The following is a 26099-nucleotide window of genomic DNA, read 5'->3' on the forward strand; positions in this document are numbered from 1 at the left end:
AATGGCTTTCAATAAAGAATCATACACATCATAATATACCTGAATAGCTCTATCACACTCGTATCGCTCTATCCATACTTTGTTTGTATGCTCAACAATGCAAGAAGTGTCTTCAAACGGGATACCTGACTCCCATCATACAATGGAATGGCAGCCTCCGCAATTAAAGGATCTTGGGATTCCGAGTCCATTGGAAGCAATGATTCGATCATGTCCTCTAACTCAGGTTCCAAAAAAGCAGGAGGATCGTCCATATCTCCAGCATTCTCACCCATAGAAGGGGGTTGAGAGTTATCACCTCTATGAGACAACTAGTTATCTCGGACGGCATTTGTATAGAGCGTGGACGAACCCGTCTTACTGGACGCAAGAGATCTGCGGACTGCAATGTATCGACATGGCCCTAACCCTGTAAAGGACGTTAAGGAGCTAACTTCTAAGATAACCCCAAACTGTTATACTTAAATCAATTACATGTCATATAGTAATGAGAGAGAACTTACCACAATCTCGTAATTCAAGACTGCTTGGTCAATTATCTCAACTCAAAACTCTCCATACCGTTGCACATGCTCTATGGACAAACGGCGTTTCCGACGAATGGCCAATTTGCATTGCGTGCATGGACAGGGGACACATTGATTGAGCCAATCCTCACGATCCCCACCATGTTGGTCGTGAGTGCTAGACATCTTGACTGCGATGTAATGGAATGATAATTTAATAACGATTCTATATTGTATATTGGGACCACTCCACTATATATATTTCACGTCCTTTTTTTAAAATTTTCGTACCTATCTCTTTGAGTTCGGCTCTAAACTTATCTATCTTTGAGGTCGGCTCTAAACTATGCTCACACACATACATTTTTATAACAGTTAATAGTTCTTCCACTATGCCTTGAAAGGCACAACTCCTTTTGAAGCCTTTATTGGTCAAACGCTAGTAGTGAGTTGTTTGAAAGTTTTTGGAAGCATTACTTATGCTCATAGAAAGAAATTACACTCTAAATCTCTCAAACCTATTCTCATGAGTAATAGTAACATCACCAAAGCATTTTACTTTTATGATCCTAGAAAAAGAAGTATTTCTACATCTAGAAATATCATTGTGGATGAATATGTAGTTTAGAAAGATCTTGCAAAAGATACAATCCAAACAAAACAAGCATCTCATTTCTCTTTCTCTACATCTCTATCTCTCTCACTCTCTCTCTAAAATTATAATCAAGCAAAACAAGCATCCCCCTTCACACTCCTTTCCATTTCTCTTTCTTTCAACACTTCCTACCCTATATACATTGCAAAGATTGAAGAGAACCAACATACGAAAAAATATAAAAACACTCTCTTCCATTTCTCTCTTTCAACACTTCCTAACCTACATTGCAAATTAAAGCAACACAAAGATTGAAGAAAAACCAACACTTTCTAACCTACATTGCAAAGAATAAAAACCAACACAAGAAATTTTTTGAAAACACTCACTTTCATTTCTCTCTCTTTCAACACTTCCTAACCTACATTGCAAAGCAACACAAAGCAACACAAAGATCGAAGAGAAACCAACACTTTCTAACCTACATTGCAAAGCAAAACAAAGATGGTAAAGAAACCAAAACAGGGCATACCGTCATGCTCTCTTCTTCTTCCACAACCTCTTCATGTGGGCGACGCTCCTCTCCTCGCGTGCGGCTTGCAGCTTGCTTCCTTGCTCACCTCCCTTGCCCACCTCCCTCTCTTGCTCACCTCCCTTTCTCTTTCTCCCCGCCTTCGCCTTGCTTCTGCAGTTCGTGCGCACGTTTGAAAGAAACATTTGGGTTTCCGCGAAATGTTACCAGAGTAAGTCGTCGCTATTAGCGTCGCTACTTACATCGCTAAATAGTGACGCTAATAGCGACGTTTTTAGCGACGCTAATACCGACGCATTTTTTGACTTAAAATATTTCGAGGATTAGCGACGTAAATAGCGACGCCGAAAAAAAACGTCGCTACTTAGTATCACTATATGTGTGTACCCTTGTAGCGTTGTAGTGTAAGTTGCCGTTAGGCCTTAATTAACTTTGAAGGTTGAGGAAGAGGCACAATTTTATTTCTCTTCAGCACATGACTAAACTCGTCCTTCACACATTTGAATATATTTGAGTAAGTCATGTTAATACCGGCCCTGTCATAAATAGATTGTGTATCCACAATTGAGAAATCATTTGACGCATCTTTTAATGTGCACTCAATCACATTTTCCTTCACAGCCTTAAACTTAGGATTTCTCAAAGCATTTTCCAATGTACTTGCCTTCACAATCTACTAATACATGATCCAACCTTACCCTTACCTAGGTTCTCATTTTGAGCTACCTGACATGCTTTGATACATCACTTTCACTGGCCACTATTCACAATTAACTCATTGATTGACTTTTTTTTTTGTTTGTGCTCTTGTGTTAGCTTGTTGTTGATCTTTCTCAGGTCGTCCAATTGTGCCTTTACCTCCTTATATGAGATACCAATGCTATGGATAGTGTCTTACATTGAAACAATTTAATTGTTTTATTGAATTATAGTGTCATTTAGTTGTACCACTTATCCTATGAGTTGTTGTATATGAAGTTGAAGTGCAACGATCACATCATGATAAATTTTTATGGTTGCTTGGTAGGTTGTAAATACTTTGAACGCCTGATCATTGAGCTGCCTAGCATAACCGAGCAACCCATTTTCACCACCCTCGCACACATACTTCAACAAATTTGTGATTCCCGAGAATGTTGGAGGTCTATTGTTTAAGGGGTCGATTCGGTAGATTCCCCCATCAATCCACAAATTCATATATTTCAATCCCATTTACCTGTAACTCTGCAAAACCTGAGGGTTGACACTGGTATGCTGGGTTCTTTTGAATAATGGGGTATATTCAATCTCTACCTCAATATGCAGCTCCTTCTTTCATGTATTCATTTTACTATTAATAGAAACGGGGAGCCTACTTGGTTGTCACACGAGGTAGAGTGGAGATGCACACAAAGGTGCCAATGGAAAGGAGGGTGTAAGTAATTTACTTTGTTAATGAAGGTTGCATAAACACAGAGAGGAGGTCACAATAGAGCCATGAGAGAGTATAGATATGGGGGAAAATAGCTCAGAGGGTAGGGATGTCCAAGACTTTTCATATTTTAGACATTTCTATTTTACCTCCAAAAACATCTCCAAAAAACACAAAATTTGACCAGTTGGTTTGTTTTTTGACCAAAATCTAGAATATAAAAAATCCCCACAATATCTTAAAAGGAACTTCCGAAATTTCATTTTCCTTGTTCTCGATTAAAAAATCAATTACCTCGTATCTACTAATCATTTTGCATTGAAAACAAAGCACCACACTCGCGTAACTAACTCCTTTTTTAATATAAAATTTGGTTTAGAAATGCTTCTTGAATGAGGAGAGAGAAGGAATCTAAGTATGTCTTTGTAGATAATATAAAAATGCAAAATGAGATTGCAAAAGTGGAGAGCGAAGAGGATTATTTTACTATTCTTCTCTCCTCTTTTCCTTGTTTTAAGGAGGAGAGAGGGGGGGCTAAAAGGTCCATTTATGAGTTTATTTTTTTCCTAATACATTTCTTCTCTTTTCCCCTCAATGCAAAAAACAAACAAAAAAAGAAGAAAGAACAAGAACAAACTAAGAGGAGGATAGATTGTTCGTCTCCTCTTTGTGACAAACCCTCTCTTTGTTTCTCTTCGCCCCCTTGTGTTTTCTCACTCGTTCTCCTCTCTCCCTCCCTCCCTCCCTCTCTTTCTTACATTCTTTGTTATCTTTCATATTTATTCTCTCTCTCTCTCTCTCTCTCTCTCTCTCGTGCTCTCTTCCTTTTTCTTTTTTCTTCTCCCTCTCTCATTTTCTCTCTCATTTCCTCTCTTTCACCCTCAAAGCACCTTATTCTCAACAAAAACAAACAAAAGAAAAGAAGAAAGAACAAGAACAAACCAAGAGGGGGAAATGTACTCACATCACAAAGGCCTGAGGATGGATTCTTCGTCTCCTCTTCATGACGGCCCCTCTTTTTCCTTCGTGCACTTTCTCCTCTTCTTCACAAATGATGACAATGGCAACAACATCGGCAGTGGTGAGAAGCTCTCATTCTCTCTCATTCTCTCATTCTCTCATTCTCCCTCCCAAAGGCACGCTCTCTTTCACTCTTTGCGGCAAAATGCCGCACTCGGGTTTCACCTTTTTTTTTGTGAGTACCGTCACTATTTGTGATGAAAATAGCGATGCCGCTAATATACGTCGCAACTCTGCATTGCTACGCCCCTATATCCTTATAGTGCATGTGACAGGGTGATAGGATAGAGGCGTTGGAGGGCCTCACAGAGGACCAAATGAAGGTTTGTATATTCTTCCTAGAAGCTATCATTGCATTTGAAGCTTCAACTTACAATAATTATGATACCAATGAGGTTGTAATGATAACCAAATTATAAAGGGAAAGGGTTGTGATTGTGGGTAATCAATTAAAGGGTTGAAATTAATATTTCAAGTAGCCTTTTATAAGAGGGAAGTATAAGGAGATTAAAATAAGAGATCATCATTAAGATGAAAAAGGTTGGGAAAATTTGATGATTTTGTAGGCTAACATTGAGCTAATGATGGTGGTTTGATTACTTCATTTTGCAAAGTGTGATGCAAATGATGATGGTGTTAATTGCATTCAGATTCTAATTGTGCTAAGTAGAACTCATGATCAAGGATGGAATTAACAAATTCATATTTTCTTAAGTTATAAATACTATGGCATATCCTTATTGGATCTTAGAAGAAGATATATAAGGTATATATACCCTTGAAAATAACTCCAGTAGATAAGAAAAATAGACAATATCTTAAGAATTAGTGGCAAATAGTAATAAGGATTCCAAAACATTTCAAAAAATGTGGAAAGATCTTCTATAAAGATAATAATAATCAACCTACTAATGTTTCAAACTCCTAATTTTGATTTTTTGGAAAATATAACCAATTGCCAAATATTAGCCACTAAGACCATCCCCTAGTTGTAGCTCTAAGATGCATAGGAGCTACCATTGGAGGGGTAGAGGGTAGTATAATTGTGTAGTAAAAGAGGGATGGGAGGGAATTTAGAGAATGTAATGTAGTTCATAGTGATAGTTCAGGATGGGTTGAGGAGGGCACAACCAACAAGCTAGAGGGAAGGCACCCATGTGGCAAGTGGTGGACTAATAGTTAGCACCCTCAATGATCGAGATAGCAATGGGCTACTTCTCTAGGTGGTTTCTAGAAGAGTTAGTAGCAATGCATGAACTCCTTTCCCCTTCTCTCTCCAGTCCCTTACTCTCCTTATACACTATGCACAAAACTAGGTGACCTCATTTTTCCACATTATTTAGAAATTAATAAAATAAAATTTCTCATCCCTTACACCTAAAATTAGGCCCCCACATGACTTACAAGCATTTCAAAGGGGTGTTTTTGACATGATTTAACTCATTAAGGGTGTGTCATCACATGAATAAAGGAGGAAATTTGTTGATCATGAGTGGAAGGGCATTTTTCACCTAATGATATTTGAATCAAGAACATTAGGATTGATCTTATGCACAAATAAGGAAAACTCCATGATTTAGATTCAACTAGAATATTCAATTTAGTGAGATTTATTGCCCCAACCTCGCATACATTTGATACAAGATCACAACTCAAGGGGTGCATTAGCAAGGACTTGGGACATTGGGTACATTAAATGCCATCACCCACTAATCTTAGCCTATGGGTACTTCTTTGATCGAGAGTAATGGGAAGAAACTTTTGAACATGGTAGTATTAAGTTTTGTACTTGATGACCAGAAAAGATACATCTAGAAGTTTGATCTCTTGAATTGGAATTGAATGTATGTAGGATAATTATTCTTACTAAGTCTCACTTTTTCTTTCTTAAAGCGAGCCCATTTAGCCTTCAACAATACAAGTCAAGGCATCAAATGGCACAAGGAAATTAGAAAGTTTCTTTTACAAGTTGGCTTGCTACTCTAAGCAAGTTAAGTAGCTTCTTAAAGTATTTTCCTTTTTTCAATTGTGCCTCACTTTCTAAAAAGCCTATTTGGACTTTTGATCAACAAGAGTGGTGAGAAAGTTCTTGCCCATTTTTTGGCTTCAAAACCTAGGACTTGTGCTTAAGCTTTTCCAAGTCTTTGGTTTGGTCTATTAAATTCTTAGGCTATTTGACTTTACTTGACAAACCATTCTCACACAAAACGGCATGCCATTATTGTATTTAATACTTGTGCAAGCATGTAAGCCTCACATTTGATACTCTATTGGAAAACTTTGTGAATAGGACTATGGTAGCTTAACATGATGCATGTGCATGTTTTTGTATGACCTATGTGATTGTTACTCAAAGTGCACACAACTCTATGAATAGTTATGTTGAAGCTTAGCATGCATGCCTTACTTAATATGACTTATGTGGTTGTGATTCAAAGTGCATACAACTTTGTCAATAGGTATGGTGGGACTTAGTAGGACTCACATGCATATTTTTAATTGTATGAGTTATGTGGCTGTGAATCAAAGTGCATATAGCTTTGTCAATAGGTAATGTTGTAGCTTAACATGACTGGAAATTTGTTTTTTTTAAATTGTATGACTTATGTGGTTCTAGATCAAAGGGCATACAACACATTTGTCTTACACCATGAAGGGGATTGATGGGGTGGATAGTACTAGAAAGGACTAAGGTTGGAGTTTAAATTTTATGCCATTTGGACGTGTGCATGATTATGCAATATGACACGTTGGAGGAAGTTCATGAACTCTGAGTAGATGAGAAGGGCTAGTACCATAGGCTAGAGAGAGAGAGAGAGAGAGAGAGAGAGAGAGAGAGAGAGAGAGAGAGAGAGAGAGAGAGATGGATGAGAGAGATTATAGCTTATAGCTTATAGCTTCTCATTTTCATGTCAAGAAAAGGAAGAAGAAGAACATTAATAAAGCTCCATGAAGGTGTAAAGACAAGGTAAAGAAGAGACGCCAAGGTTAATGTGAAGTGCACAACAACTGCAACGAATAGTTTTATGAAACACAATAAAGCAAGTGTGGATGGCCGAGAGGAGAAATGGTGGTCCAACTAGCTGATTTATGAAAGCGAGATGAGGAAATTTCCCCTCAAAACCGGGAGTATATCACGTTGATATTTGCCTCAATCAACCGATCTTTCACCCTCAACGTGGTTGCTCACGCCGTGCTTCTCAAGAAACCCTACATCCATATCTTGTAATACTTTTCATATAATAATACGTGTGCATAGAGAGGAGGCTCATATGTAGATATATATGTAACTCTATACATACACATAAGTCCACACACACACACACGTATGTAGGAATGCATGCATGCATGCATATATGTGCATATGTTAGTGTATATTTGTACATGTCTCATATACAGAAGGTAAAACACATGAATACATAAAGAGAATTGATTGATTGAGAGAGAGAGAGAGAGAGAGAGAGAGAGAGAGAGAGATCCTCCTTGAAGGCATCATGGTCTAAGGCTTGCACATGCATCTCTCTCATGCCATGATGAATAAAAAGCCTTAGTAACCATGACATCATCCACTTGTGACACTTCTACTTGGCAATGCTACTTCTCAATGGTTCAAGGATAGCCACATTTGAAGTAGGGGGAAGATTGGGCAACAAGTTTACAAAGTTTGTTTGGTAATTTCATCAAAATATTCATCTTTAATGTGGACCAAGTTTTTTGCCATCACATACAAGTCCTTCTTACTAAAAGTGTTTATCTCTCATGACCATTTTAGCATTTATTAACGGCTTAATGAGAAACATACCTTTTTTTAAGAGATAAGTTTGAAAAACTCATGTACATTCAAATGAACTTAATTCCAAGACATGCAGGGGTTCTGTAGGTCACCCTAGGGTATACAATTGGTGCCCTACTCAAAGTATATTCCCACAAGGTGTCAACTTCACAACTAGTGCCTTAGAGCTACTAGCAATCCATTCACTTGATTTGACAATCAAATGTCAATAATAAACAAAGTTTACTTGGTGGGCCCCCCAAGACAAAAGCTAAGGTCTCAAAGGCATGACGAGAGTATAAATAGGATGGATACTATATCATTAAACAGACACAAATCTTTAAAATAATGTGTGAATCTCGCATTGTTCATGGGTTATGGTAGAAAGCATGCAAATTTGGCAAAATATTTCGCCTCTAAAAGGATTCTAAATACAAAAAAAGGGCAAATCTCTTTAGCAATTCATGATTGAAGAAAAGTAGCCAAATCCATTGGGGTACAAATTACACTTCTTTCCCCTTGGGAAATTTTATTTAGAAATGGTTCAAGAAAAGTAGTCTCTTGAGCCATCAAGCTACAAATGGGCACTATTTTTCCTCTACACTTGCCATATATAAAGTGCCATTTTAGAGGTATAGGTAGCAAATAATACTTGCTGACAATTAATTGCACAATTAATACATAGTAAAGTGGTTAATTAAATAACTTACATCATGTATGAGTGGTGTGGTTTTAATTTATATGGACAAATTACCAATAGACCTTTGAAGACAACTCGATACATGACTATAATGTTTTCTTGAATTGTGATGCTTTTAGAGTGTGGGAGATGCTACAACTGATCCATCTCAATTATGTAGATGTATGTGTTGCAATTTCTTGTGTGCACTTCCTAGAACATATAACAATGTTAATGTATTTATTAAAAAGTAAAGGCTAAGTATGGGGAGGTAGATACCTTCAAGTGTCCTAGACTCCCAAGTGGCATTTAAACTTATACCTACCTCTAGGGACATGCATGCTCTAACCACATGAACTATATCTCATGATGATATTACAATGTTCTTTAATTGGGTAATTTAAAATGCATCAAACATTCTAAATATTGGGCAATTCAGAACAGTCTTCTTTAATTAGGTCATTTAGACCACAGTAAACATTTTACATATGAGTGGAGAAATACACTATTTTTCATCACAAAGAGTGAATCAAAAACAAAAAGAGGCTTATTTATTTGCCTAAACATGTATCAAATATAACATTATTTAGAAGCTTCTAAATAGCATGTTATAGCAGTGAAATGCTAACTTTGGAAAAAAGATTTTCAGAACCACATTACCAAGATTTGCATCTCGGCAACAAAAAAATAGTATTTTGCCTATGGTCCTTTAAAGAATGGCATGGCCATGGCTTGGAAAATTAGCCTCATTGTGGACATGATAGAAACGATAAGAAGCAGAAAACCTTTGTCGAGCAAAGTAAGGACCAGTTAGCAATTGGATTGCCCAAAGCATAAAACAAATTAGCCTTTCTTATCTTTCATTTGAAGTGGAAAGTTGTAGTAATTTGGCAACATGGGAAAATATGAAAGTAACATGAACTTGGATAGTTCCTATAAGTGTATTGTCAATTTTTCACAAATAGCTTGGGGCTAGGGGTTACAATTAACGTGAGCCAAAACATGTTTCAAAGAGTGGATAAGTGGCTTGATAGAGATGGACTCATGCAAATCAAGGAGTGCAGCATCAAAAGGTTCAATTTCAAGTGAAAGATACTTGCAACAACCCAAAGCTTGGCTCATCGATTTGAGCTATCCCAATATATCAGCACCACAGTTAGCCCATTTGTATGTTGATGGTTAACATCATCTAATTATTATTCTGGAAATGAATAGGTGGAGATATCCTTTAAATTCTACCACATTAAAAAATCATCTCACCATCATAGCCCCACATGTCCAAAGGCTCACACATGTAAGTAGATGAATGCATGAGGGATATGGCAAAGATTGTCTTTACCAAAAGGCATTCACATTAAGCTTATAACATGTGAAACAGGGTGTTTGCCGATATGAGCAAATCATAGACTTATGCAAAGGCTAAGGTGTGAATAAGGAATTTTTTGGGGGTAAAGGTTATATATGCATTTGCCTATATAAGGAGATTATGCATTATAAGCAAATTGTGCATTTAGGTAAAGGTTAAGGAATGAATAAAGTATTTTGTGGATAAAGGTTATATATGCATTTGCCTATATAAGCAAATAATGTACAAGCAAATGGGGCATTTATGTGAAGGTTAAGGTATGAACAAAGTATTTTCTTGTTGGTTAAAAGGTTACATATGCAGGTTATGCATTGATCATGCAGAAATTCAAGGTTTAATTTTTCACAATTTAGGGGAAAAAAGAAAAGGTTTCATGCAAGAATTACGTAGTCTATACCGAAGCATTTGGTCAATCACAATTACAAAAATGCATGTAGGCCACCAAGGTCCGTTTCGAAGGCGTCATTAGGTGCTTTTAATTAATTCAAAAGAACTTTAGTAGTGGACATAAGCGCGGAAACATGCGATCTTTTGCGCAAAAGCATAGCAGGCTGTCACTATAAATGAAATTCCTGTGCCCCATGGGAATGCATTTGAACGTATAGCAGCTCAGGATAATCCTATTCAATCATATGCCCGATCAATTAGATTAATGGCATGATCATGGGCGACGCTCGATGATGTTCATCGATTAATTAGCCTTTGCTTATTAACGATCCATATTGTTAATCTGTCTCTGATCATTTATCGACGATATTCGATATCGGCAGCGATTGTGTGATCATGGCTGATAATTAGCTCATATATTCATTTGGCTCCAAATTACTGTTGCCATTAGCAATAGTTTAATTATACCACTGCAGAAGTTGCTTGAGATGATCAATTAAGCGTAATTCAATGCTTAATGGTCTCACTTCTTATACCTAATAATTATTTTACGCTGTCCGATGTAATGATCGATTAAGCCTTTGCTTACTATCGATCTCTCTAATTCTATCTTGTTATTTCACGGCATCCGATATCATGAGAGATTGTGTGAATATCATGGCGGTTTTTCTCATGGGCTCCATATAATTACTATTGCAATAATTGGCAAATAGTAATTATAGTCCTGCAGCAATTGCTAGTTAATGAGGAGCTGATTAATTATAATCGAGCATGAATCCTCATGCTGCAGGCGCAGCAGGATTGACAGCCCCTGCTGCAGGATTAAGTGGCCCTAATCCTAATCAGGCCAGGTCAGCGCCCACTAATCCCCAGATGAATAAGGCGAGGCAAGCTGGCGCATCATCGTCTGCATCATCGTCAGCTGCATCAGCGAATGGGCCGTTTCGGAAGGGTCACTGGAGTGTGGAGGAAGACATACGACTGATCCAATACGTCAGGAAATACGGAGAGGGACGATGGAGCAAGCTGGCCAAAGCTGCAGGTATAATCACTGATTAATTAACCGCCAATCAAAGCTTTGTGGGTATAATTAAGTAGTACATATGCGCTAATCAAAGTTTCTGAGGTGTTACACTATAGTTGATGAATGATATATAAGTCATCTCTCTCTCTCTCTCTCTCTCTCTCTCTCTCTCTCTCTCTCTCTCTCTCTCTCTCTCTCTCTCTCTCTCTCTCTCTCTCTCTCTCATATTCATATTATCATGGTTCATTTTGCCCATGTAGGCCTCCAAAGATGTGGCAAGAGTTGCAGGCTCAGATGGGTCAACTACCTCCGCCCTGACATCAAACGTGGCCATATCTCCGAAGAAGAAGAGCGCCTTATCATCAAGCTCCACTCGCTCTTAGGCAATAGGTACCCCTCCTCTTTCTCAATCCTTTCATGCAAAGATCACTAGGAGCGCTTTCTAATGAAATTCATAGTGAAATGATCTTGTTGCAATAATGTTCTGCTTACTCTTTTGAACTCCAAAGGAAAACCCTAGCTTCTTCTCATTCTTACAAAGTGTAGCATAATCTAAGATGAAGTCTTGCTAGAGTAGTTAGTTGAATCTATGATAAGTCTAATTGGAGTGTCAGTAGGCTCCTACCATTCATGAATAGCATGATTCCATTGTGGTCTATTTAACTATTTCTTCTTTCATATTCTCATCATTTTGCTATTCTTTTCACACACTAGGTGGTCTCTCATAGCAATTCACTTGCCTGGAAGGTCAGACAATGAGATTAAGAACTATTGGAGATCCCATATCAAGAAGAAGCTAAAGACCATGGACCAACAACTCTCTACAAACACCCATAATATGGATACTTCCTCAAGTGGGGTCTCACAACTAGATCAAGAAATTGGCCATTATCACAATAGTTTCAATGCATCCACATCATTGGTGGATGCAACAAGTTGTAATTTTGACATGTCAAGCTTAGAAGTTTCCCCAACGTCTAGCACTCATGAAGGAGCCCCAATTGCATCACACATAACCTCATGCAATGACCATGACAACTATCATCGACAAGATGATATGCTCTTATTCAATACTATCAACAATCTCAACCATCACTTCATCATCAATAATAACTCAAACCTACCATCATGTTTCAATAATTACAACATGCTCACAACTAGCGACTCCAATACAATGAGTTTCAATGCTCATTACACTGGTGTTGGTAGCAATTTGAGCAACAATTTTGGTATGCAATTGTCATGTGAAATGCCATCACAACTCCAAGTTGGTGAAGATATCTATAAACTATTGGCTACATCTAACAGAATGCAAGGTCATGAACCTTCAATCCACATGCAGTATGATGAACCTTCGAATCTACCATGCAATATAATTAGGGGAGAGAAAGTTGATTCTCACCATTGTAGTAGAGTGGGTGAAGTTTGGGATCAAATCAACTTTGGTGCAAGACAAAGTAGTACACAACAACCAATCGTCCCCTTTTCTTATAATGCTAATCAAGAACAAGGAGTTTCAATCCCTGACTCAGAGTCAATACCTTGGGATGTGGAGACTATACAACCTATTGTTGAGCTAGAAAACATGCCATGCCAACAAGTATCAATGGATAGTAACTTCAACTTTGAGCTATGGGAGGGTGAGATATTTCAAATGGATGTCGATCAAAAGCTATTGAGGGAACACAAATATCATACTTAGGATGATGTAGAAAGTTCTAGCACAAGAGACCTAAAGATATAAACATACTTGCCTCTACCTAATTCTCAACAAAGTTCCAAGTTGTAAGTTTTTTTCACTATCAAGATTGTTATGTTCCATTCATGCAACACCTTATTAACTAATGCAATCAATTGGACAAGAAATGATCAATAGTTGGTAATTTTTTGGATATGCACCATGATTTGTGTAAGGATGATCTTATAAGATGCTCAAATATGAAGTATTGGAGAGTTAAATTACAACATGTTTTTGCATAGAATTCATTTATAAAACTTTTTATGACTGCATGAATACATATTTGACTACCTAATATTCACATATTAAAATACATAATTTTTTTGCATAGAATTCATTTATAAAGCTTTTTATAACCACATGAACACATATTTGACTACTTAATCACACATTAAAATACCCGTTCTTATATTCTAGCCAAATCTCAATAGCTTAAGTCAAGTAATTAAGTGTAAATATGCTTATGCCTTTTAATATCTAGGAAAAATCCCTCATGTACCCATTACTATTTTGATTGTCCAAGAGAGAGTATCAAAATATTAGTATGTAAAGTAAAAATTGTAGTATGTACATAAAGCAAGAGATGCCCAAGGAGTCCACCTTATAGAACATTTAAGATACCATGTGAGTTCAAAGGAAAGGGTATTTCATTTAGTAAAATTTACATTATTATATTTACAAAAGTGATATTTTAATTATAATTTTCAAAAAATATATAAGTTTAGTAAAGTAAAACAAGTCATTTTATGGCCTTGTAGCATGTGAAGAAAGGGTATTTCTTAATACCCTTTGAACACATGTTATATAGATGATTTTCTATACGTGCACCCCTTGAGAAGAGATGTCCGGTCCTTTCTCACATTATCACATTACCATAATTTCTCCAATATTAGAACACACTACTTGCATCGCATCATTTAGAGGTGCACTAGATAGTGGGCATGCATGTATGCAAATGTGTACATGGTTACATGTGCCCATGCAAACACCATTGCCTAATTCCCATCATCCAATATCCAAGAGATTATCGGGGCATTGGTATTGGTATGCCCATATTTAAAATTAAGGCTTGAATGTTGAGAGTGATGACATGGACTATTGTGGTATATTTTTATTTCTCAATCAGAATTATTAAGTATTAACATTTATAACTTTTCCAATTTAGCTCATTAGCTAAAGTTTAGGAAAAAAATTGCGAAGGTTTATCACAATTACATAGGATAATAAATGAAAATGGCTTTAATTGGTGCTCCATATTGTCTTGTTACTATATGTCTAATATAGTCCATTCACAATACATTATAGGTTCCCAAACTAATCATAAGCATGCACATGGACATAGTAATAAAGGTACTTGAAGTAGTATCTCATTGTGAACATACTTTAAAATTTGAGGGTCTAAATACTATAAAGATTATAATTTTAAGAGTTAAGAAGTAGGAATCTTAATTTTTGACTTTGACAATGTCGGACATGCATTCATACTTATTAACCACAATTGGCACCCCAATTTCTAATTCAAGAAAAGCTAGCAATTTAGGTGGTATCATAGCACCATTAGTTTTATAAGTTGTTATGCTTAAAGATTTCAAGCTCAAAGTCTTGTGTGTAATGTTGACTAAGAGGCCATGTGAAAAGAAGTACCAAAAGTTTCATGTACTCATCAATCAAGGCTATAAATCAGATACCACATATGGTCCATTTCTTTTTATTAAGTCTTCTATTCTCCTCTTTGTCTCTCTTGGGTCTCTCAACCTTACTAGATTGGAACACTTCCATATAGCAATGAGCTTGAGGCACTATGCTATTTTGAGACTTGATCTGATCTTCTCTTTGCCTTTTTAAGCTCCATGCCCCAACCATCACTTATGAGATTTGGTTGATTATGAGCTCTTTCTTGATTGGAGTATTCTTTTTCTTTGCACTTGAATATGAGGGTTATTCTAAGGAGACATTACTTAAAAAAGTGGTAAGGGTTTCTTTGGGAGGCAATTGGGAGTTGGTATGGAATTGTTTAAGAAAAACCGATGACAAGGAAGCTAGTAGACTAATGCTCCAATACAATATGCACCATACATTGATTAAATCCTTATTTTAAAAAATGTTTACTCACTAAATTTTTTTTCCTTAAACAAAGGAAAGCCATATTTTGTAGTTTGATCATATTTTCAAATAATTTTGTACTTTTTGGCATATTGAAGTATTTGAGTTTTACTTGAGACATCCTTGTTAGAATCATAATTGATGATTCTTGTAATTTCATACTTCCCCTTTTTTAGGTGAAGCATTTTTAACATGATTAATGTTGATGATCTATTCTATATTCAAAGATAACATCCCCCATTATCAATTATATTGTGATTTGCTATATTTGTTTCAAAGATAGATGAGATGATTAAAAATTTAAGAGCCCTAGGTCTTGAACTCTTCTTTAAGTCATCATCTTCAACTATGATAATCATAAGGAAGCATGCCTAGTAATGAGAGGAATAAGGAAGCCTTAAGGAAGCTGGCCTAAGAACGTGCTCTCACTCTCTCTCTCTCTCTCTCTCTCTCTCTCTCTCTCTCTCTCTCTCTCTCTCTCTCTCTCTCTCTCTCTCTCTCTCTCTCTCTCTCTCTCTCTCTCTCTCTCTCTCTCTCTCTCTCTCTCTCTCTCTCACTCATATTAATGGATGGTATAGAAACAAGCACAAATTAGCAATCAAGGGTTATGTTCCTAAGATGTTGAATATGGTTCAAGGAATGTGAATCAAACTCCCTTAAATGCAATATTTATGTGCCCTTAATGGTAAGATGATAAAGTGATCAAATTTAATGGTCATATGATGCTGGAACCTTTCTCTCATAAAAAATTCTCTTTGAATATCTTTATAAATTTGTCTAGCATGTTGATTTTGTAGACCTCACTTTATGTTAAATATATGAGTATTTTCGATCTTGTGGTAATTAGTCATTGTAATTGTGTACAATATACTAGACCTTTCAATCCAACTGTCGCTCAAATGTGTTTGAAAACAAAATTTCACCTAATAATTGGTGGTTGATCTCATTACAAATCCCAACATTGGCCAACTAGCCCTTAAAGGAGTTCACTCTTAATTGATGATGCCATCAATACCTTGCTATATTATAAGTGTAACTAGGTTGATATGTGCATCTATGTTTAGGAAGTGTCTTTTTTTTGGGTGCAAGTGCTTGTTTTTTAGTAATTTGAAGGAGTGTGATCCTTTTCCTTTTGTTGCTTTGCAAATCAAAGTTAAACATAAAGTGTATTTAAAAAAAAAAACGAGTGTTGTCTAAAAGAGCTTAAATCAAATGAAGGTAAGATATTCAATTCATAGATGTGAGAAAACTAGTAATTTTGTTGAAGGTTATTGAATATTTTGCTAGAGTTTAAGAAATGCCAAATCAACTCATAAATCTATTTGTTTAGAACATGGATAATCCAAAAGTAAAGGTGCTCTATATATTTACTTAGAGTCGAGGAGCATGGAGTACATCATGTACAATGTATTCCTATACCAAATCAAGTATCTTCTCTTTTAAAAAAATATTTTTAACAGTTTATTGGGTGTCCATACAGTTGGTTGTAGCTTATAGTAATTGCATTCTTTTTCAAGATCATGTCCTACTCTATGTTCCTAGTCTTGTTTATGGTATTACTTGTTGCTTCTATGCTAACCTCAAAATTATCATTGAATGGTTAGTAGGTTTAGATGTCTTTCTTGATTGTTTTGATGGGTTTTATTTTGTGTTATTGGACTCTTTTTCCTATTGTTCATCATGTGGCCTACATATACCTTGTCATTTTGTTTGCATATTATGATATAGATGAAGTGCTTAGTCTTGTTTCTTTGCATTGCCACATTTGAACTAGCTCATTGATGTTGCTTGGAGTTGGTGCTGGATGATGTGATTGTGTTTTGGCTAGTCGTTGAGGTTGATAACTTGGTATCAATAAAAGCTTTGTTTCTTGTTGAGTTGATTATCTTTGCACTTTTGTAATGAATGTTTTCATCGTTAAAGGATTTTTTTTTGGAAACCTATTGAATGTCTTAAAAAGGCATCTTTTATTACTTACTTGTTACATTTATAATAGTATTGAATGAATTGGTCTAGGTACCATGGATTTGGTGAGTAAGTATATGACATTTCTGATAGTCCCAGCATGCTTTTCATGTCCATGAGTGTAGTGGTTTGCTTCCATGTGATTTTTTAACATACCATTAGCTTCTCCTTTTGTCACTTGATCTATGAGGGCCTTAAGTAAGATGTTGAATTTGTAGTGTAGAATCTCAATTGGATACATGGACTCAATGCCATTTATTTTAGTGTTTAGTAGGACTTGGGTAGCACCTATTTGTTGTGGATTCTCAAGTAGGTCTTTGTATTGGACTTAAAATTTTTCAAGTATCTATTTTAGGGTTCCTGTATATGAAATGTGTTTGTGTTTGTTGAATTAGATTATAAGAAAATCAATATTGTGAAAGTTGTAGCAAGGTTTGTACCATATGCTACACTTATGTTCTGTAGGTGGATTGTTGTTGAGTATATGCTTGGATGTATCCATCAGATTTTAAAGGTCATTGTAGTTATCCATTGATGTATTTTGATGGTCTTTTCCTCATGACGTTTGCCATTCTCATCCAGTTTGTTGTGAGATACCTATGACATTGCAAGCAATAGGATGGTGCTTGATTTGGTACTAGGTGTTCTTGAAAATTTGCATATCTAGCTTGAACATTTGCATGTAAGTTTTTATGTGATTAAATTATTTTCAATTATTGTATATTTATAGATACAAGATACAATTTATATTATCCAAATCTTGTTTGGGATTATATTGAACTTTATGGATGTTGTTTATATGTAAAAATCACAAAAAGAAATAACGTGAGTATGTGAATTTAAAGTTCAATACAAGTGATAATCTTTGGTAGAGGAAGATTTTCTTTTTTGCATGTTGTAAGAGGTGTAGGAGGTCCTCTCATACATCATGCAATGATTGATCTATGTTTGATTGTGTTGTAATATACTATATGTTTGTGCGTGTCATGGTGTTAGGTTTGGAATCAGTTACAAAGGTGGATGGATCTGGAAGCTCAACTAGATGCAAGTTTCTTCTTTCAATTATGCGAGAAAGCATCACATATACTAGCCTGGGCATAAATGTATTCCTTATGTGCAAAAGTTCTTTTTGGGTGATTGTAACTCCTTATAATTTGTGATTGGTAACTACATATGCAAATCTCATTGAGAATGTCGATTTGTGGTACCAGTTGCTATTCAATGACTTGTGTTGGTTCTTACTATGTCGCAATATGATCTATTGGTTGGTAGATAGATTGGATTGTGACTTGGATTCTATAGATAATTTTACCATTTATTCTCTCAATGGTTGTCGATTTTACATGTTGCATTGTTCGGATGGATGTTATTTGTTATCGTTCTAGTTCCTTCAACCACTCTCTCTTCTATCTTATGGAAGTTTCTTCCATGTAGCTAGTTTTACAATGTTAGCTCCCTGATTGTATTTGTTTGAGCTTCGAAAATATGGATGTCTTTGGATGTGTAATATTTATACAAGAAGTTTCTTGTTATACTTATGGATGTCTTTCTTGTGTGTCATATTATTATTATTATTTGTTCTACAAAATCTAGGATTCCCTTCTTATCAATGATAGACCCATATAGACATTCTTATATTAATTCATTCATTAGATATTGGTATATAATCACTTGTAGGAATTGTAGGAATGGTACTTTATGTGCATATTTGATTGAAGTATGGTATGATGTGGTATTGTCCATGTATCCAATATGCTAATGATGTGATGTGACACTGTTGGCATAGATTGATTTGATGGTTGCAGATTAGTAGCAATTGTGCAAGGCCACTAAACAATATCACAAGATTTTTGTTGAATGGGTTGAGGGAAGAACCTTAGTAGATGCTAATTGTTTGTTGAATGGATTGACAAATAACCTTGGTAGATGCTAAGTATTTGTTAGACTATTATGTCAAATGTTGTTTGTATCAGCATGGACATATCATCAATGATGATTTTATTTGCTTCTCTTAGTGCAATGAAGTGCTAATTTGTCTATTGTTAATGATATTGCATATTATTGTATGTGTAGTGTTATCATAAATTAGTAGTGAACCATGGTGGAGAGGCTACAAAATCTAGTCGTCTCGACTCTTATGCTTGATCTCAACAGCATGCTCTTATTTTGTGATGAGATTGTAATTGTAATAGCATATGAAGAAGCTTTTTCCATTGCCAGGTATACCACTGTGATGATGTCCAGGTTAGATCTTACATTATTGAGTTGGTTGTAAATTGCTTATTAATATATTATCAAAGTACTACCATGTATTATTTGGAGCTCTTTATGAGCTGCAACATCTTGGTTCCTATTAATGTAATATTTTTCTGGTGCTCGGTTGATATTAGAGATACTATGAATGCTGATGGCTTGTCATTGATGAATGTGATTTTTCAGATAGTTATATTTATTAGATGGTGGGTGCCATTTGAGGTTAACAAATGTATTTGTGTATAGTTGGTTATGTACATTTCAAGGTCTTGTTTGTTCACAATGAAACCACAAAAATGGCCCTCAACATGGTATGATTTTGTTGTGTTTTGGTTGCTTATTAGTCCACCTCTTAGATCTAAATGTTACTTGTTGTAGTAACATGTTGAAGAAGTGACCTTCAATTTGGCGGCTTGGATGGAAATCAATAAATCAAACTAATCTTTTGTATTCCTTGACTATTTTTCCATATGCATCTCATAGAGTAGCTTCAAGATCAAATCTAGCATTAGGGGAGTTTTGAGGTCTTGAAAATGCCTTTTAGGATGTAGAGAGAGAGAGTGCTCTAGAGACCGATGAGAGCAAAGTCTCTATAACAAAAGTTCTATTTTAAAAAATAAAAATTTAATTTTATAAATAGACATGGATATAATGTTACAATGAATATTTATAATAAATATCTATTTTTATCATCTCATAATTGTGATTATGACATCCTTTATATTAATGACATAAGGTCTCAACTACTTTGCATTAATGGCATATCCAAGATTGTTTGATAATAACAGTCAAAACTAAATTCAAATGATAAAAAAGCTTAGTGTTAATCTTTTTTCCTCCTTTGTTTTGCAGTTCTTGTCCCTTTCATTCCTTGGTAGTTGTTTGTTTCTCTCCCTCCCCTCTATTTACCATGGATATAGAAATTTGGCCTTCAACAAGGCACCCAAGCTTTGAAATCACATCCATATCTGTGTTTAACTCATTCCAAATAGATGAAAGATGAATTCCTACAATTATTAGCAAAGGTAGTTAGATTACCATGCAACAAGTAAAACAAAGAAAAAGACAGAAATGTGAGAGCTCCTTTATCTCTACTTGGAAGGGTAGGATCAAAAATTCAGACTTGGAGCAAACAAGCACTACAAGATATAGGCCTTATACTGACGTTAAAAGTGGCGAAAATGTAAATAACAAAATTTGCCCCCATCGTTGCAAAAAGTGTCGTTATTGGCGATGCCATAGAACAGTTGGTATCAGTGTAACTATTTGCATCGGTATCAGCTGATATCGACACAAATAACGATGCTGATAACGATGCTTTGCGATGCTAATAACGGCGCAAATAAAAACACGTGCAGGTAAATTTGCAACGCTAATAGCAACGATAACAAGGAAAAAAAAATTGTGACAGGGCAGCTATAGCACTGTGTGCTTTATTTGGGCCATACAAAATAGTTTCTACACTATGTACAATGCTTGTGTAAAAAAAAACAAAGTATACTTAAATCAAAACACCGATACATGAAATAAATACATGATCGCATGATGAAAGCGATTGGTACAATCATGACATGATATCACTACTACATAGAAATATCTACATAGATCAGGCGACCAAAAAAGAAGGATGTGTAAGCTCTAGGGATCCAAGGGTGAGCTATATATCCTCGCCATCTGAAAGCTCGTCCCGCCGCAAAGGAGCATTGAACGAACTCTACAAAAAAATAAACAACTATACATCAGTCCACCATGCAATAATGCATTCTAATTAAACATGGTAACTACGGACAAGAAAGATGAGTGACTTACAGGGCCGCCACGTCTATACAATCGGTCGATCAATGCAATGAGATCGTGCCTCTCTGCATATTGAGTCTCAAGACTGGTCGGATCGCGATTTTTAATGGAGTGCTGCAAAGAAAACAAAATACTAACTGTTGGAAACATGATTGTCAATACAAAGGAAATTACAAAAAAATAAGCAAGCAAAACAAAAGAAAAACTTACAAAGTCCTCCAGATATGTCCTGTGGCCACCACTCCCAAGATGATGGACCACTTCGGTCTCTAGTCATGCCCTCGCCGCCTCGTGCTACTGACTCCAATATCCTGGAGAATCTGTAGCCTCCTCCCTCAGTCGTCGCCAGTCGTCCACATCTAGCCACTCGGGCTTTGCAGCCCCACTCTTGAGTGCCTTGCATGCGTCTGATCGTTTGTGTAATATATATGCACTCATGCAGTTCATCATGCAGCCCATAGAAAATCTATATGCTGTAGCTAGAACCGAAAACTCTGTATACAAGGATGCTACTATGTAGTCCTTGCTTCCCTCTGGTATGTTTTTTCAATGATCTAAGACGTTGTGCCGAAAAACTTGTTGGCACAACTCTCTCATGCGAGCCATCACCCTCCTCCCCTCATCATTCATGATGATGGCTCTTGACCTATCATCGACAAGATAGGTATATCCCTCTAGGGTATGCCTAAGATGGGTCCTCTCCCACCTTCGTCCATGCTCCTGGGCATATCTAAGAGACCCCTGTACATCCGGTGTACCAACTGGGGTAGTATCTATCGGTGTAGCACCCAAAGGGGTGCCACCTATAGACGACTGTTGAGCAAAAGCCGGAGTAACTGGAGTAGACGTCCCCACATGTGTGAAAAATCCTGGAGGTGATGCAACTCCAGCAGAACGACAGGATGGAGACACCGCGTCCGTGTCTCCATAGCAACCACCTAAGCCATGCTCCCTAGAACCACCATGAGAGCAAGGAGTCGCACCTGTATCCCATGCCAACCGTGGGATCACTGCCTCCGTATCTCTACAGCATCCCCTTGACCCTGAAGCACTCCCTCCCTCTGGCCCAAGTCTGGAGCGTCGACCTCGTCTGTTTGAAGCTGAAGCATTTGATCGCGCCGAAGTAGATCTAATAGAGTGACTTGACAATGTCCGAGAGAGCTCTTGGTCTGCCATGTCTCTGAATCTTGCCATCTGATCTGGAGACATGTGCGTGAAGATATCTTGCAACTCCTCATCGCTCATCCCTTGACTCATCCTGAAAATGTCACCTACACACACGAAAAATGATGTTAGCATAATCAATTTAAATCATACAAAGCACAGTAATATAAATCCTAAAAAAATGATCTCACTTAAAATGCATATCTTATGTACCCTTATAAGCGATTAGTCAACGAATTAAGTAAGTAGATGCTCCAAGTATGAAGTATCCTATGGTCCCATGTCAATCTCTTGACACAACTCCGCATACACTAAAAGGTCGATAGACATGTCACCACAAAAGGATGAGTCCACCTCGCTCTCAAAGAATTCTTGGACTCTTGTATTTCCATCATTGTTAGCCGATGCTGGCTCCTCTACATGCTCCAAGCTTTCGATGGCTTCCACTCCTTGCAATATCGACCCCTCTATTTGCATATTGTCCTCATCTATATTCGGAACATCACTTTGATCATATATTCTCGCACTTCGGGGAGCTGAAGGTATAACATACCACCATCGAGGTTGTCGGGCGTTTGGATAGAAGATTACTTGTTCATAAACACGTACAATAGAGATTAAACTACAAACAAATGAGTTCATGCACTTGTTCACAATGGGCCGGCAACACAAAGGTGTCGTGCAAATCCGTCCATTTTTTTTTTTGAATCTATTTCGAGAAATCCAGATGGACCTCGTCAAATTGTTGCTCCAACTCCTTCAAGTACCACTTTGAACCACTGCACATCGAATAGTATCATTGAGAAGCTATGGTAATCCACCGTAACAATACTTTGCAAGTTCCCAAAATACTCCATCTCATCTGTAACCGTGTTTGGATCCATTGCTCATCGTCGGCTCTCCTGCTCAAACATTGCCATGATACCATAGTCCATTGTCGAGCACATTTTGTGAATACACTCCAAGCGGAAATGCCATCCGCGCGATCACGCTGCACTATATATTTTGTACTATACATTGAAACACTCAAATTAGTTGTCGCATATAAAATATAGATATGACAAATCCTAAACACATTATCACCTTTGGACTAATTCCCACTCCTCAATTGAGACTTCCGCCCCTTCGCGAGACGTTGCGGTGAAAGCTCCATGCAACCATCCCATTGACATGAACCACGGCATCTTCTCCATACCCTCGAGATATTGAATCGATCGATGGCGCGTACTATGTCGAAATTCAGATCACGCTTCCTCTCAATCTTGCTTAGCGATCTGGTACCTGGCAAGCCACGTCTCCATAGAGGCATGGTGCAACATACAAAAGCGATTCACCTTCTCCTCTATTGCAACATCTATTCTTTTTTCTACCCCATTTCCAACCACCACATCTCCAGTCAGTCTATCATCGTCCTTTAGCGACCATAGCATTTTGTTATCTAGATCTACCATTGGTAGCCATTGTGAAATATGCACTAGCGCCTCAGACACCAACTAACCTTCAGCCATGCTACCTTCTGGCCGAGTTCGTTGTCTCACAAAGCCTTTCAGGATTTTCATGAAGCTCTCCAAGAAGAACATCCATTGCATATGGACAGGTCCAGCAATCTCCACTTCATCTACAAGATGCACAAGAAGGTGAATTTGTATTGTGAGCATGCTGGTAGGTAGGTATTTCTCAAGGAGACAGACCATCTCCACTGCTCCCTGCCTCACGGATTCAATAGAGGAAGTCTTAATCTCCTTCTGTGAGATCCATTGCACTAAAGTCGACAACTTGTAAATGGCCCCGCATATTTTTGGAGTAAGGCATCCTACAATTACGATCGGTAGTAAAAACTGCCACAAATGAGAAAGCATTATGAAGAATGGCTACACTCCAAATAGCAAAATGTACACGCTAATTACAATCCATTCGTAGTACAAACCTAACATATCTTATGCCAGTCATGGGATTTTAGCCCTAAGAATTGGTCATCTTTAGAAAATACAGGCCTGAGAGAACGCATCATACCCGTCGGAGTGTAGATAGACTTGACTACTTGCTTCACAATGAGCTCTTCTTTAGTGGACAAAACCGAAGGAGCGCGAGGTAGCTACACGCGACCATCAGCACTCGACTATGGCCAAAGTGCCTCCATCTTGCCTACCTCCTTCAAATCCATTCGTGCCCCTATAGTGTCTCTCTTTCCTGTGATGTGGTCCCATAGCAAGCTGCCCACATTCTTGAAAATAAACAACAGGTGGTTGATCTGTAAGTGGGTCTAACATAACAACTCATAGAAAACTGAGAACCGTTGCATTCCATTTTGATGTGACTCCTTGTGGACCATTTTCAACTTGTACTAGCTTGCAACATTCATACGTGTTGGAGGTCGTCCAAGAAAACCTTCCCTGAGTTCATGACCCTCTGGCAAGAAAGCGATGTGTCCTTGATATACCATCTTCTTCATGGATCGTGACCTTCGGGAGTCTAACTATGGCCCGCACAATGGACATGCATGATAACATGAGGTAACCAGACATGTTCCAACACCTCTATCTAGTGAATACAAACTTGAACGAGATAAAATATAGATATTACCAACAAGAACAAAAGCCTATTTACCTGAGCACTCTCCGAATCTCGGAAAGTCATGCATCGTCCACATGAGAATGGGTCAAATATTGGTGGACCGTCGACCATCGCGCTTGCTCATATCTTGCACGGTGATCCCCTCCTCCCACAAAATCTTAAGCTTATCGACTAATGGACAAAGATACACGTCCATATTTTTGACTTTGTAGCGGCCGAGGACGAGTAAGCTAAGGATGAGATGTCCTTTCTTCATAGAAAGCCATGGAGGGATATTGTAGTTGACAACAAGGACTATAGGCCACACACTGTAAGAAGTTTAGAGCAGACCAAATGTGTTCATGCCATCCATTGCAAGACCAAACCGAAGATTCCTTGGTTCTCGGGCAAAGCTTGGGAAGGTAGAGTCAATGTGGCTCCATGTGCGTGAATCCGTCAATATTCGTTGAACTCCATCTGTGGACCTATTCTGCGCATGCCACTTTATCAAGCTTGCCATGTCAGACGTACGAAACATGTGGTTTATATGGGGGATAAGTGAAAAGTGTCTAAAATTTTTTTGAGGGATGGTTTGCCCTTACAAGTCCTGTCGATACCTATGAGCACCACACTTTTTGGACATGTCTCCATAGTCTCGTATTCTCCTCGAAACAGTATGCAATCGTTGATACATGCATGGATACTGTTATAGTCCATCCCAAGCTTTCTTAAAACATGTCGTGCATCATCACGAGACTCGGGCATGGTATTTGCAAGTGGTAATATATGATATTTTAGTAACTTGAAAAAAATCATAAAACATCTTGAAAAAGCACAAATGTTTGAAATGATAATGCCGAAAAGAGATCAACAAAGCATACGTACAAGGTACCTAAACAACTCGGTCACACTTGCATCGCTCCACCCATATTTTTCTTGCACACTTAGGAGTGCAAGCAGTGTCTTCAGGCAAGATACTCGGTACCCATCATATAATGGTATGGATGCTTCCTCTCTAAGCGGATCAGAAGTCTCAACATCGATGGGAATCAATGCATGATCATTGCCTCCATCTCAGGCTCCAAGATTGTAGGTAGGTCTAGAAGGCTGCATGTCTCCTCTAGTATTGACGGTATAGATTGGGTAGTACCTTCCAAGTGGTGGATTGGCTGAGGCACTCCATCCATCGCACGCCCATGAACTCTTCTAATTGGCCGCAAAGGGTGTACTCCTC

General features: G+C 37.4%; 1 protein-coding gene and 1 pseudogene across 2 annotated transcripts; one reads left to right on the plus strand and one right to left on the minus strand.

Moving 5' to 3' along the window:
* LOC148033967 (uncharacterized) overlaps positions 1–275 on the minus strand; it is a 76505-nt pseudogene extending 76230 nt beyond the window's left edge.
* A 9873-nt stretch (positions 276–10148) lies between these two features.
* LOC148033968 (myb-related protein 308-like) lies at positions 10149–18158 on the plus strand. Of its 2 annotated transcripts, none has more exons than XM_087682410.1 (3): positions 10149–11310; positions 11553–11682; positions 18095–18158. In XM_087682410.1, exons 1-3 carry the CDS (start codon positions 11040–11042, stop codon positions 18138–18140), a joined length of 447 nt encoding a protein of 148 aa, XP_087538536.1. In that variant the 5' UTR covers positions 10149–11039; the 3' UTR covers positions 18141–18158. The 2 variants fall into 2 exon arrangements, with proteins under 2 accessions (XP_087538536.1, XP_087538535.1); XM_087682409.1 differs by lacking the exon at positions 18095–18158 and adding an exon at positions 12007–13256.
* The last annotated feature ends 7941 nt before the right edge of the window (positions 18159–26099 follow it).

This window comes from Lygodium microphyllum, chromosome 7, assembly GCF_053477565.2.
Source record: "Lygodium microphyllum isolate KBCC chromosome 7, Lygodium_microphyllum_v1.1.10, whole genome shotgun sequence".
Classification (NCBI taxonomy): domain Eukaryota; kingdom Viridiplantae; phylum Streptophyta; class Polypodiopsida; order Schizaeales; family Lygodiaceae; genus Lygodium; species Lygodium microphyllum.